Below are 14,375 nucleotides of genomic sequence, written 5' to 3' on the forward strand. Positions count from 1 at the left end.
TTTTAAACGCAACTACAGAATGATGCTTTTACTTTGAAGAAGCAAAGACATCGGTCAGGATATAGGAGACACGATTTCCTGAGTCATTGCTCCTGTTTCAAAGCTAAACAACGAGTGCTGTTACTTCACTATCTTAATTCAAAATTTTGCACAATACTTTAGGTCATTTTGTAAATGGAGGGGTCGGTGTCAAATGTGGAGGTTTGTAATTATGCGTACACAGGACAGTTCGACAAATTAAAACAGTGTATTCTCTCTGACAAAACACTCGCCTGCAAAACCGATCAGGTAAACTTTTTTATGATCCTGTTCATCATTTGTACCTTGTATTTAATTGGTGCTTTTGGAAAAAAACAAACAAATGTGTTTTCAGGACCGCCGAACAGCTCTTCATTGGGCTTGTTCTGCTGGACACACCAACATTGTGGAGTTCCTCCTCGATCTTGGAGTCGAAGTGAATCTGCAAGATGATGTAGGTGGTTTTGAAATGTTTATATTTCAGGAAGTGTTTAAATAAACAAAAATCTAATCGACTTTCACTTCAAATGCAATATCAATTCTTTAAATCTCTGATAGATTTGAAGCCCCCCCCAAAAAAAGTTTGAATTTTGTTCATTTTCAATCATTAAATATGATCTAGAACAGGGTTCACCAACCTTTTTGAGACCGAGGGCTATTTCATGGGCACCAAGTGGTATGAAGGGCGCCACTAAAAACCTCCTAGCCCCCCCCCCCAAAAAAAACCAACACAATTTGAGGACTTCCTTTTGTGTGCCCTATTTTTATTTGCTCATTTTACACACAAAAACATGCATGAATTTTCTAGACTCGTATTACAGGGGGGGTCAAACTCAGTTGCAGAGGGAGCCTAAATTCAAAACAGACTTTAGGTTGCAGCCGAACAAGATAAATATTTATTGAACACACTGAAGCTAAACTTTTAAACCTTTAAAACTTTAACTTAATTTTAACTTTTTAAACATAAATGTAAATAAAAACAGACAGGAATATTAATCCTCACATTAATGGATTACTCAACCACCTCAACCTATTCTCAAAATCTTTACATTGCATGAATCATAAGAATGTCCAGAAATTGTGTAATTTATATGATCTATTTAAACTTTTGTAATAGACCCTTACTTTTATTGATTATTTTTTAAGTTATATTTGTTTACATATTTGGGTTTTCTTTGTCTACCTTTATCTCAGAATTGATATTGTTGTCATTGACAAACATGCCGTGGTTGTTTGTTGAATATTTGCTTCAATAAAAAAATAAAATATATTTTGGGGGTGCATTCCCTGCGGGCGCCACAAGGGGTGCTCGCGGGCGCACTGGCGCCCGCGGGCACAGGGTTGGTGACCCCTGATCTAGAATATGTCAATCTTAATCCAGTCGATTTAGTGTTTGGGCTCACCACTAAGAAAACTAAAACTCATATATATACTCATATATTTATAAAATCCAATTCTTTTCTTTAAAAAGATGAAACGTATGCTCTCCATTTTGTAATTGAATTTACACCAATAGTGTTTTTGTAGCTGTTATTTTTTGGCTTTGACTTGCAGTCATTATTTGTGAAATGCTTCATACCAGGGGAGTTCCTCATACTGTAATAAAGTGTGTAAATAAATCAACGTTAAAAAAAAATTGGATTTATTTGCCCTTTACTCTAAAATATGACTAAAAGAATAGTTGATTCTTTCTTCGTCTTTGTTGTATTGCAGGCCTCATGGACCCCTTTGCACATTGCTGCATCTGCAGGCAGAGAGGACATAGTGAAAGCTCTGATCTCCAAAGGAGCTCAGCTGAACTCGGTTAATCAGAACGGATGCACGCCTCTGCATTATGCTGCTTCTAAAGACAGATACGAGGTAACGTTCAGTGGTTGCAGTAATCTGCAGGAAATCCCAGCTAGGATATTCCAAATGTAAAAAGATGTAAAAGATGGAATCTTCATGATGTGAATGTCGGCACAGTCACAACTGCTGCTCCGAGTCAGAATTTCAGTGTTTAACCAAAGGAAATGCACCATTTCCTACCCATGTTTTGCCTTTAGGCCGCTCCTTTTAGAGTCACATTAGCAAAAAATTGATAATTCCTCTAGAAGAAATCTTAAGGTTTTTATTATTAATAGATAAAAAAATGACTTAGAGCCAAACTATGGTTTACAAACTACATTATTTTGATGGTCTGATCACCTTTAAACAATAGAATTTGCTTAAAGGTAATACAATGTAATGCATTTTGTTAGTTACCTGTCAGCTAACTGATAATTTTAAAAGCTAAGAAATAATATTAGTTAAAAAATATAGTTCCTACATAAGTTACAAGTTAGATTGTGTATCTATTTATTGTGTATTTGGGAGTTATGAGGCTATTCACAGCCCTCACTTTGACACCTAAAGTGGTATATCTGTACATTTGTCATCTGAGTCACACCTTTTTGTGTGTGAGTTCATGTGGGAACTTGTGTGTCCATCTTTATGTTAGTAAAGTCATAAAAGTGCAGCCCATGATCAATGAATGAAGTCCTACAGAAATCGGGTTTAAAATATCTACAGATTATGAATCTTGGAGAACAACTAGATCAATTTTGGCCTCTGGATAATTGTATTGGCTGCTGTTAACTGCTCCTACCCTAAAGGAACAGGCAGATACAACAGAAAAACCCTGAATAAAATAGTTCCTGGGTTCTCCAAGGATATATTAAATGCTCAATGATAACCTTCATCAACTGTTGAAGGTAAAATCTTGTAAAATATATATAAAATATACAGAAAAATTAAAAATGTCTCTTAATTTGCACCAGGGAGTTGAAGATGGATAAAAAGAAGCAGAATTAGATACTAAATGCTTCATTAGATGGGCATAAAACTGTGATCAACAAAAAAAACAACCAAATAAAATCATTCTGTCACAATGAATCCTTACTAAGAATGAACACAGTGAGCCTTTGTGATGATGAGGGTTTTTCCATTCTTTCCAGAACTTTTTAGCCTCCCCTTCATTACAGGGTTTAATCCACAGAACTGTACGAGTGCGTCATGTTGTCGGAAGCAAACCGAGAGGATCAGATAGTGGACCTCCTGCCTGTGGGGAGTCACGGAGCTTAAAATCTCTGGTATCAGACTGACGCAATCCTCCGTTCGCAGATTGCCTTAATGTTGTTGGAAAACGGAGCAGACCCCAATGCCACAGACAAGTTGGAGTGGACCCCTCTGCACAGAGCATCTGCCAAAGGCAACTACCGCCTGATCCAGCTGCTGCTCAAACAGAGTGCCTCCACCAACATCCAGGACTGCCAGGGCAACACCCCTCTGTATGTGTCAAACAGAAAAGAGCTTTGTGGTTGCTGATACTTTTTAATAAATAAAAAAAAGTAAATCAATCTCCTGTAAAAGCATTCTTTCATTAGGAGGGGACTGATTTTTCTACATTTCAAAATGTAGTTAGAAATCCAGACTCTTTAGACAACAACCACCATCAGGAAAAGATTTTCTTGTTCTTATAAATCCTCGTCTGTGTTTTTCCCTCTTCTAGTCACCTTGCATGCGAGGAGGAACGCGTAGAAGCCGCTAAGTTGCTGGTGGAACACGGGGCCAGCATTTACATTGAGAATAAGGAGGAGAAGACACCCCTTCAGATCGCCAAGGGTGGACTAGGAAACATCCTTCGTCGGCTGGTGGAGGGGTGATATTTCGGCTGGCTTCTTGGCTGTGGTTTTAACCGCCTCCATCTCCAGCTCACAAGAGTGAGACTTGTCCTGCAGCTCACTGGTTTGTAGTGAAACTTTGTCAGGTAGAATTCACAACAGTGTCCTGGAGAAAATGTTGGATTGTTCTGCTCCACCTACCGGTGGGATTTTCAGGCTTGGGATAAGCTCAAAAAAGTTTCCAACTTTGTGTAGTGTTTATAAAAAAAATTATGTATTTTTGGTTTTGTTTTTTAAATATTTTTTGCGTAAAAGCAACGCCATAAAAGTTTTGATTAAAATGTCTTTAGAATAAGTGTGTGTGGGTGTATAAAAGCACAAATAATCGTGAACGAATCTGCTTTCCAACATTTAAAGAGTTTTTTTTTCTATTCATCATGTTTTATATATAATTTTTATGTATTTTAAACAGAATTTCTGTAGGACGTCATTAATTGATCATAGTTTTGGAGATGTTAGATTACCAGACTCTACGATGCCCTTTTATGGATAAAGAGTTTTCATGTACAGTCCAGGTCAGAACATACCAGACACTGACAGGATTCAATCACATTCCGATAAGGAGAGATCTTAGGAATATAAGTAATGATTTATTTGTGATACAGAGAGATGTGTAGAAATGGGCAAATACATAAATCTTGGGTGAGTTGGCTGATGACGTCTTATGGACCAGGTCATTCCAATGCATCATTCGTGGTGGACGGAGGAGGGCCAGCAAAGCCTTCTGGAATGTGGAGAAGGAAACATCCATGACTGTAAAGGTGATTGGCTAAGAAGAATGGCAGGCAATTTAGTTATGGGTCAGAATGACTGCATATTGTAATAACAGCAGCACACAGTTCCTAGAAGTGGGGTAGATCTTCCTAATTGGAATTACGCCAAAGCTTAATCGGTGTTCTCTCCACATGAAGCACAGAAATATGTAACAGGATGATAATTAAATAATTCTTAGTACTCCAAACATCAATGCCAAAGACGTGGATGTACGGGGGAGCTGAAATGCTGGTCAACAAAGAGGACATGTCAAGCCTCCTTTTAGAAAACCAGACCCATCTAAAACAGAAAGCTTCTTGTGAAACAGAGAGCTGTTCTTCTGATAAAGAAAGAGTTCACTGTGTTTTACTCCTAAGGCCTAAAACGCCCGAATAAATGGATCTCAAATATCTTTATGATTGGTGTCAACATCTCTGGTTTTGTAGTTTCTAACATCAGCTGATGCAAGCTAGAATAGATCTTTATTTGTCATTGTCATACGTACAATGAAATTAAAAGGGCTTCCTGGTCAGTGCAACATTCATACCTTTAAAAAAAATAACTTACTACTAAAAATGATACATAAAACTACATAAAAAGTGCTTCAATATGCGTTAAAATGGTTAAAAACCAGAGAAATTATAATAAAAATAGTTGATGAAGAAAACTTCAACAGTATCATAGTTTTTAAGAAGACGTCCAGGTTTATTCCTTGGTGGGGATAACACGTCAAAATAAGGGTGGGGTCATCTAAGATAGCACAAGGGTTAAGGCAGTTGGATAAAAACTGCTGGATAAAGCTGAGATGTTTTCCATCCAACAGTGACATCCTGTCTGATTACTGTGGAAGTTCCATGTTCCTTACAAATGTTAGATTAGTAAATGTAGCAGTGGGTTAAGTTTTTAACATTTCTAGCCTCTTTTTTTCCTATTCCCTACTGTTGAGGAAAAATGCTATATGACAATTGAATAACAGCATGTAATGTGACTAAGCAAATCAGCCTTTATAAGCACCAGTTAAAAACCTCAGAGTACATCCCATAAAAAAAATCCTGAATAATATTAGTCTTGAAACCTCACCAGATGCATTCATAGGTTTAAAGTCATGGAATGAAATAAATTTTCATAGTACCTTTGTAACTTCTCCTGAAACCAAACAGGATGTTTAAAAAAGCACTATGTGAAGAATTTCAGTGAGAAAAAACTGCCACAAAGTGAGAGTAATACCACCTGTTGGCCACTAGATGGAACTGTAGTGCAGAGGAGAGGAAGGCTTTGGAATTCTCCAAGCAGCCCTCATCACAGGAAAACGTAAAGAATTTATTTTTATTTTTTCTGCCACAGTTTTGTCTCACTTCTTCAAAAAAAAACAAAAAAAACAAAGAAGCTGTCAACATGTAAACACCAAAAGTTTGTAAAGCTGATTAGACTCTTTAAAGAAACTTTACCCTCATAGCAAATGAATGGGACTTTGATGAGTAGGAAAGAGAAGCTTTTCCACTATAGCAAACCTTTTTTTTGGTCCCTGTTTAATATAAAGCAATATTTACCGTATTGGGTGTCTAGACGTCTGTTTGGACTACACAGAATCTCAAATTCTGCTAAATTCCTTTGTAAGGAGCTGTAAGAAAAAATGCTTTTTAAATTTAGGAGGTGAGGCTTCAACTTTGAAATCCTAGCTAGAACTTTATAGCAAAATGGTCTAGCAATGAAAATTGACATACACTGTATTCCTATAGTCGCTCACCCATCCAAATGATCAGAATCGGGTGTCCTAATCACTTGGCCTGGCCACAGGTGTATAAAATCAAGCACTCAGACATGCAGACTGGTTTTTTTTCTTAAACAAACATTTGTGAAAGAATGAGCCGCTCCCAGATCAGTGAATTCCAGCACGGAACTCTCACAGGATGCTACCTGTGCAACAAATCCAGTTGTGACATTTCCTCATTCTTGAATAATCCGCAGTCAGCGCTATCATAACAAAATGGAAGAGTTTGGGAACAACAGTAACTAAGCCACGAAGTGGTGGACCACGTAAACTGATGGAGAGGGGGCAGCAGATGCTGAAGCAAATTGCAAAGAGATCGCCGACTATCTGCACAGTCGATTGTTACAGAGCTCCAAACTTCATGTAACCTTCAGATTAGCCCAAGTACAGCACTCAGAGAGTATCATGGAATGGGTTTCCATGGCAGAGTGAAAAAGTCTTTAGCTGGCTTTTCTTTTTAAGTTTCTGGCATGTGAACATTAGTGTTGCTCCGTCTTCTTTCTAGTCCTTCTAGCCAGGCTTCCCTTCTGGTGTCTCCCCTTTCTGGGGTCCTTTTCCTCCTATACCCAACCGGCCGCCACAGCAGCAGCTCCTGGAGGCGCCGATGCCCCCCTAAGCAGCCCGGACGGTACATTTCAGACTGCATTCTGCAGAGTGTGAAGTTTGGTGGAGGAGGAATTATGGTGTGGGGTTGTTTTTCAGGACTTGGGCTTGGCCCCTTAGTTCCAGTGAAAGGAACTCTGAATGCTTCAAGATACCAAAACATTTTGGACAATTCCATGCTCCCAACCTTGTGGGAACAGTTTGGAGTGGGCCCCTTCCTCTTCCAACATGACTGTGCACCAGAGCACAATATAAGGTCCATAAAGACATGGATGACAGAGTCTGGTGTGGATGAACTTGTCTGGCCTGCACAGAGTCCTGACCTGAACCAGATACAACACCCTTGGGATGAATTACACCAGAGACTGAGTACTTCTCCACCAACATCAGTGTGTGACACCACCAAGTATGGAAGAATGGTCAAACACACTCCTTAACCGTGTGGACAGCCTTCCCAGAAGAGCTGAAGCTGTAATAGCTGCAAAAGATGAACTGACATCAAATTGAACTCTATGGGTTAGGAATGGGATGGCACTTCAGTTCACATGTGAGTCAAGGCAGGTGAGCCAATACTTTTGGTAATATAGTGTGAGAACAATTGCAAAATAAGGCAGTTCACACACACACAAACAGTTGTGTAGTGTTTGACGAACATGTCTGCAATGTTATGTGTTTGCATCTGATTGGCATCTTAAAATTAAAAGTGGAAAACTTCAGCTACATTTTATTTATTGCATATGGCATCACAATCCGCCACCTTTAGCTAAATATGTAGGTTTTACGTGATTTTGTCTGAATTAAAATTGGCATATATACCCTAAATCACGAGTCTTAGACATCAAATATGTTTTTTTTCTTGTTCACTAGACCTTGCCAACAGAGCAACTCAATATCTCAATATTTTAGTACAACCGTGTGGTTTCGTCCACTAGGTGGTCAAAGTTTCGCAGTTGGGTTGGATCTCCTGAAATGTTACTCTTTAAAACACAATTTTTTACTTTTTATTTTTATTTTTTACAGTTTATCCCTGCACCTGTTGGCACTTTAAATTGGATCCACTTTAAAACGACATTGTTCTCTGCGATGTCGTCTTTTGTGTAAGACTTTTGTGTTAGCTCCCTGCAAAACATCCTTTCAACAACCTCTATTGAGTTGGGTTCCAACTTGTTTTGAACTACCTAAATCCAATCATGCCACCCCCTCTGCTCAATTTTTACAGTTTCAGTACAATGTACAAATAAATGCTTCTAACGGTTGAAATTGTGTAAGTTCTTCAAAAAGGCTTTCATGCTCACTTAAATATTAACAGGTGATGTAAAACCAGTCTTTAAAGGGATTAGGCAATCAGCAACACTATATGAAGAACTCTTTATGTGGAAGTGTTTTCCATTGCAGACTTGTCAGTTTGTTATACTTGTGGGTTTTTTTTCTTCTAAATTTTGCACACGTATTGTTTCCGATATGCCTCCACTGATGGTCATGTAGTTTCTTGTACTAGATCCCTTTTCTTATAAAGTTGAAAGAGGACCTTGAAATTTGAAAGGATCAAAAAGCTTTAAATAATAGTGTAGGACACCCTTTATAACATCAAGTACAGAATAAAATGGCTTGGGATGTCCAATAGGTTCCAAACAGTGGGGCAAAGGCAAGTGATATAGCTTCAGGGTTATTTAAGGTTACTTAAACAACACTGCAGTGGTAGTTCACAAGGTGGCAATGGTGAAACTAGCAGCAGCAGTCATATGAAAACTCCAGGCTTGCAGCAATCGGATGCCATTTCTTTAAAGAAAATTCAAACCTAGTTTCTTTTAAAGCTGCACATTTATTACCTTTCTAAACAAATTAATGTCATCAGTAATGTCATTTTCAAAAGGTTAAAATTAAACATTTTCTTGACACTTTCAGAACACAAACTAAATTATAATATACTTCCTTAATAACTAGGATGTGAATGAAAAAGTTGGCATGAGGTTCTCAAGGAAAATTCCTTCCCAAAGCCCTTAAACATTTACTTGCACTTCCTTAAATTCAGATGCGTCATCAACGTGGGTTTTTTTTCTTAACAGGCTTGGTGGCAGACTGTTTCATCAGTTCTTGACTGAAATTTACCTGCTGAAGATCCTTACCTGAAACCTTCAAACAAGAATAGAAAGGTAACGTCTTTTGCATTTTTGTTTTGTTTTCTTATATTGAGTACTTTCCTGAACTGTGCAAATTGCACCATTATTGTAGTTGAGAAAATAGAATTCTTTGGTCTAATCAAAGTACAGCATAAACTTGGGTTTGAATCTGGCTTTTCAATACATTAGATATCTTTTGGTTTTGATCTTTTAAAATTTTCTACAGGTCTCGATGAAAATGGTCAGCTCGTGTTTTATAGCCTAAATAATATTGGTATGTGAATATACAAGTTCTGTTGAGGCATGATAATTTCACAGTAAAGGGAAAAAATTGCCATCAAACATTGCAAACTATGTATCTTTAAAAAAGCTTCACTTCTCCCGGTGACTGTTATGCAGTCAAGTCCACACAAAATGAGCCTGAAAGGTGCAGAAAAATGAATGAATTGTAACTACGGCAAGCCGCAAGCTCCCTGCTCCGCCACATTCTGATGAATCCACCTGCAGTCAGATAGATCAATACCTTTTTGTTTTCCTCGTCTGAGCTGACATCTTGCTCCAAGTGGATAGCTCCAATATTCCTTGCAATTTTTTGTTGCACTGGTAATGTTCGGTTGGAGTTGTGAGGGGCTGTTAGCATAGAGCTCAGTTATGGTGAAATGGAGGGGGGAGGGGTTGCTCCGCACCATTATTCCCTTCTAACAACTCAGAGGCAAATTTTTAATGAACTCCTGGCACCCTGCAGATACTATGTCCTAGAAAACGACACAGATTATTTTTGATTTAGGCTAAGAACACCGTAATCTTAATTAAAAGACCTCTTGGAACGCTTGTAAAATAGATCAAAAGATGAAAGTACGTGCTTCACATCTGACTTGTTTGGTATTTTCATTGACCTAGATATGCATAACAATTTAGTTTCAGGTCAAAATTGTTACTTAAACTGTTTTTTTTTCTTTAACATTTTTTGTTCAAATGTCATTTTTCCCTTCTCTATCAAAATCTGCTGATAATCAGTCTTTGCACCGCTTTATTTTATTTATTTATTTTTACAACGGTTACTTAGCCGAGACCAGTTGAGTGATGGTAGGAATGCCCTTCAGGCTAGAGGAATAAAAACTGCAGATTGTTATAGGCAAGATTTAGCTTGGGCGAGGAATTTAAGACCTCCAAAGACTATGTATGAAGTTAGTGAAGATTATCTTACTTTATTATATTTATATTTTTTACATTTATTGCCTCATATGTTACTTTTCTTTTTCCTTAAGTTAAGTGTACTTGGCGCTCCAATTCATTACTGTTGAAACCCTCTTGTCTGCTTGTACATTTGTAAATAAAGTTTAAAAAACAATGCCAAAAAAATCCATTATCAAATGGAGAAAAAATAAATAAAAAACATAAAAATTGTCAGCATGGTGATCTTTCTTTTTATCTATCTTTTTCATTTTATACTACATCAATGCAGTTTGATGCAACTGAAACATTCATTAGCCTTTTAACCCTTTAAACCTGTTTCTTCTAGGTTTCCTGATCAAGGTGGCCTCTCCTCTACCCACATGCTTCTCTGTTTTCACTGACCAAAGAGCAACAGAAGATCTGATCTGTCATTCAAGCTTTGAAGCAATGGTTGATAGGATACCTTGCATTGTGAAACAGCTCATGAAGAGTGAAAAAGCTCGTCTTCAAACATTCTCCTCGTGGCCTTTTACTGATCCGCAAGATCTGGCTCAAGCCGGCTTCTTCTGTGTGCGATGGAGCGATCTGGTGCAGTGTTTCTGCTGTGGTGGAGAGCTGAGTGGCAGTGATCTTAAAGATGACGCCTGGAAGGAACACAGCAGAAGCTTCCCCCACTGTTTCTTCATTCTTGGTCACAATGTTGGAAATGTACCACTCCAGATGGATGATGAGGGCTACCCTGAGAAAGGATGTCCTCCATGCATGAAGACTTTAAAGGAGAGGCTTAGCAGCTTTGATGATGTCCAACACCCTGTTGATCCTAAGAAACTTGCTGAAGCTGGTTTCTACAGCACAGGTAATCACATTTCTGGGAAGGAAAAAGACCCACTCTGATGAAAATTGTGTTTTTGGTGCTTTTAATGTTTTTCTCATGATGGAGGACATATAAAGAAAAGTAAGCTCAACATTGCATTTCTGAGTATTTCTTTATTCAAATAATTGTGGATCAGAAACAGGTGTAAAAATTCTGTTTAAAAAAACAGCTCATTTGTGATGGAAAAAATGCTCTGGGCCACAATGTCCCTGCTCCACCACATTCCGATGTATACACTTGTCTTGATCCATGTGCGTCTTCATTTTCCTCATCTGGGCTGGAATCTGGCTAGCTCTGACATTGCTCGTCATTGTTGTTGCACCGGTAATGTTGGGACGGAGGTGTGAGGGGATGTAAGCTAGTGGGAGAGAATGTAAACAGAAAGCTCTCAGCAACAGGGATTGGAAGGAGGGGGGCGGGATTGTTCTGCGCCAACAGCCCCGTCTGCAACTGAGGCAAATTTCCAATAAGTTACTGCTGCTTTGTAGAAACTATTTCCTTGGAAATAGTTTTTTTTTTCATTTTGGTTAAAAAATGGCATTATCATGACTTAAAGACCACTAGGAACGCTTTTGAAATGGATCAAAAATGATTGGATTGGGTCTTTAATTGTTTTTCAAATGTACTCGTACAGGAAAAGGAGAGGAGGTGTTGTGTTTCTCTTGTGGTGGCGGTTTGGAAAACTGGAAACGACAGCTTGACCCTTTCCAACAACATGCCAAACACTACCCAGGGTAAAAAGAACCATCATATTCATTTATCTGTTTTTATACCTTATTTTCCTTTAATTTACATTCAATACTTAACTGTTTTTTAGGTGCAAGTTCCTGGCGACTACAAAAGGTCAAGCATTCATCAACAACATCCAGCTACATAGGCACAAACGGCAAAAAAATAGTGCTGCTATTATTCGTAATGTAAGTGATATTCTTTTCACTTTTTGTAAAGAATCATATATTCTGCTCCATCGCACACAAAAAGAGGTCTATGACTTTTAAAATATTTTACTGCAGAAAAAAGACTCTAGACTTTCTTTTTATATTTAAGTCAGATCAACAGAAACACAACGAAGCAACAAATGAAAATATTATTTTACTTTTATAATATTTTTATTTACTTATAATTTATGTCTTAACCAGTTTAAGTGTATACATGGATGGCTGCCTAAAGAATTAAAATTAAATCTAATCTGCAGCACTACAGCAAGTTTGTTAAAGACAAAAGTCGTTAACCTGCTGAATTTGTCTCTTTTCCATTTGTTGGTCAATGCTAAGCTTAGTTTTGTAAAGTTTACTTTCAAATCTTATTGTCATCAGAGAGTTGTGATTCATGATTCCTCCTTAGATTTCTCAAAATGCTATTTAAAGGGCTTGAGGATTTTAACCATCATCTAGAATTCTGATTTACAGTACAAACCCAAATACTGTAAAAAAAAAAAAAAGAAGTGAAAGTTTTTTTTTTTTTTGCATTTACATGGGGTGTTGGGAGATGGCATACTACATGCCAGCCGTTTCATTCAGTAATTTTAGTTTCACTGTTTGGTTTCGCCTACACGTTCCGCATTTTGTTTTTACGAGAAATGTATGGTATCCCACTCAGACAGGTTAGGTGTGTGAAAGGGAAATATTTGAATTCATAACTGACATGTGGTTGATGTGTTCATCTCTGTAGGTTGCCTCATTGTGATAGAAAAATGGAGCAAACCACTCTAGAACTGGGCATTTTGGATTTCATGACAAGAATGGAGGGCACTCAATCACATCTTTTTTCCTTTAGAACCCCCTTTTTTTTTAAATAATAAAAGAAAATAAAAATTTTCCAATTGTGTGACCGTTTTTGTTTTTGTCAGATCAAAATAAAATATGATGAAAAGAAAGGTTGTCCATGGTTGTCTTGATTTTTGTGTTGGATAAAGAAATGGGGAAAGAGGCCAGGAGGTGAAGCCGGCTGAGGCCTATTGAGCGTTAGAGTTACTATCCAGGATGAAACATCCAAGATCCACGAATAGAAGCACAAGGCTCCAACCGACAGTGTGTCCTGTGAATGCCCCAAGCAATGGAAAGCAGAGGATGCGATACATTTTATCTTGGGAGGACCATGGGATGTTCTACTGATATCGCAACCAAATGACTGGAGCCTACAGGTACATCTGTGCAGAATTTGGAGTGGAAACCCCAAGGTCACAAATGGGAAAGCACCTCTAAAAGTGGCAGAGAATGAGAGAGCTAAGATCCTGTGGGACTCCCAGATCCAAACTGACAAGATGGTCATGGAGAACCAACCAGACACTGTAGAGGTGGACAAAGAAAAGAGGAAAGTCTGGAAGAACTGGAGAAAGCTTTAAGGTTAATTTGACGGTGGTGCCTGTGGTTATCCGATCACTCAGGACAGTAACCCCTAAGGTGGAGGAGTGGCTGTAATGTTAGAAATGACCAGAAGAGTGGCTAAAGCAGATCCCTGGAGAAACATCTCAGTCCAGAAAGGTTCAGTCCTAGGAAAGATACTGCACAGAACCCTCAAGCTCCCAGGCCTCTAGTAGAGGACCCAAGCTTGGGTGAGAAACTTGCGGGGGTGTGAAAAGAGTGTTTAATTTATACCATGTAATTCCCCATTAACCCACATCAAATAAGGGGAAGTTGGATGCTTGCCTTGTCACCTAAACAGCAAGTCTCACTCAGCATGGGGGTTTCTTACCAAACTGCACAGAAACTTCGTACTTTCCCTTTTTCACTGCTTCTTGAAGTGAATTCATCAAATTGTGTTTGGTGGCTTCAACTTTTTTTCTAGTGGTTTACCTGTACTTTTCTGTATTTTTTTTAACCAAAGAAATGTCACTGAAGATTTGTTTGAACAAATGGATGTTTATTAAAACCCTATTTATGACTTCTGCCTAATACTATTCCCCTATTCCACATTGGTTATGTTTTGGAAGCTGTTTAAAATGTTTTATTTTTTATTTCATGTGACCAAATGTAAATATATCTAAAGTTGTATAGTTTGGATGCTGCGTGTCTGACAGGGCAGCCTCACAGCCGGCTGAACTTAAAATGACTCAGAACACACTGAAATTTGAACCACTGTCCCACCAACTTTTCAGAAGTTAAAGTGTGATCTTAAAGAAAACTGCATCCTTCATAATAAAAGCATAGACTAAAACCCACTTCAAAATATGTGGCATTTTGTATTCTTGCTCCAAACGTTGAAAAACAGAAAAAAAGCTAAATTTGAATAAATTAATCATATAAATGTCGCATTTGCTTTGAGACATAAGGGACACATTTATAAATGTTTTTTACTCATTTAGTTTCTTTTGTCGACAGTGTATTTTACTGATTTTAAACAGCATATTTGTAAGGGAA

General features: G+C 38.0%; 2 protein-coding genes across 3 annotated transcripts; both read left to right on the top strand.

Annotated features, from left to right (window-relative positions):
* Positions 1–51: 51 nt before the first annotated feature.
* psmd10 (proteasome 26S subunit, non-ATPase 10) lies at positions 52–4,888 on the top strand. Its single transcript, XM_004073430.4, has 5 exons — positions 52–288; positions 374–472; positions 1,732–1,878; positions 3,160–3,326; positions 3,548–4,888. Exons 1-5 carry the CDS (start codon positions 175–177, stop codon positions 3,699–3,701), a joined length of 681 nt encoding a protein of 226 aa, XP_004073478.1. The 5' UTR covers positions 52–174; the 3' UTR covers positions 3,702–4,888.
* Positions 4,889–7,965: 3,077 nt separating this feature from the next.
* LOC101172988 (E3 ubiquitin-protein ligase XIAP) lies at positions 7,966–12,834 on the top strand. 2 transcript variants are annotated; one of them, XM_004073538.4, is made up of 5 exons: positions 7,966–8,999; positions 10,489–10,998; positions 11,651–11,750; positions 11,834–11,933; positions 12,688–12,834. In XM_004073538.4, the coding sequence occupies exons 2-5, from the start codon at positions 10,590–10,592 to the stop codon at positions 12,700–12,702; spliced, it is 624 nt and encodes a 207-aa protein (XP_004073586.1). In that variant the 5' UTR covers positions 7,966–8,999; positions 10,489–10,589; the 3' UTR covers positions 12,703–12,834. The 2 variants fall into 2 exon arrangements, with proteins under 2 accessions (XP_004073586.1, XP_020562389.1); XM_020706730.2 differs by lacking the exon at positions 7,966–8,999 and adding an exon at positions 10,030–10,153.
* Positions 12,835–14,375: the final 1,541 nt, after the last annotated feature.

This window comes from Oryzias latipes, chromosome 10, assembly GCF_002234675.1.
Source record: "Oryzias latipes chromosome 10, ASM223467v1".
NCBI classification, from domain to species: domain Eukaryota; kingdom Metazoa; phylum Chordata; class Actinopteri; order Beloniformes; family Adrianichthyidae; genus Oryzias; species Oryzias latipes.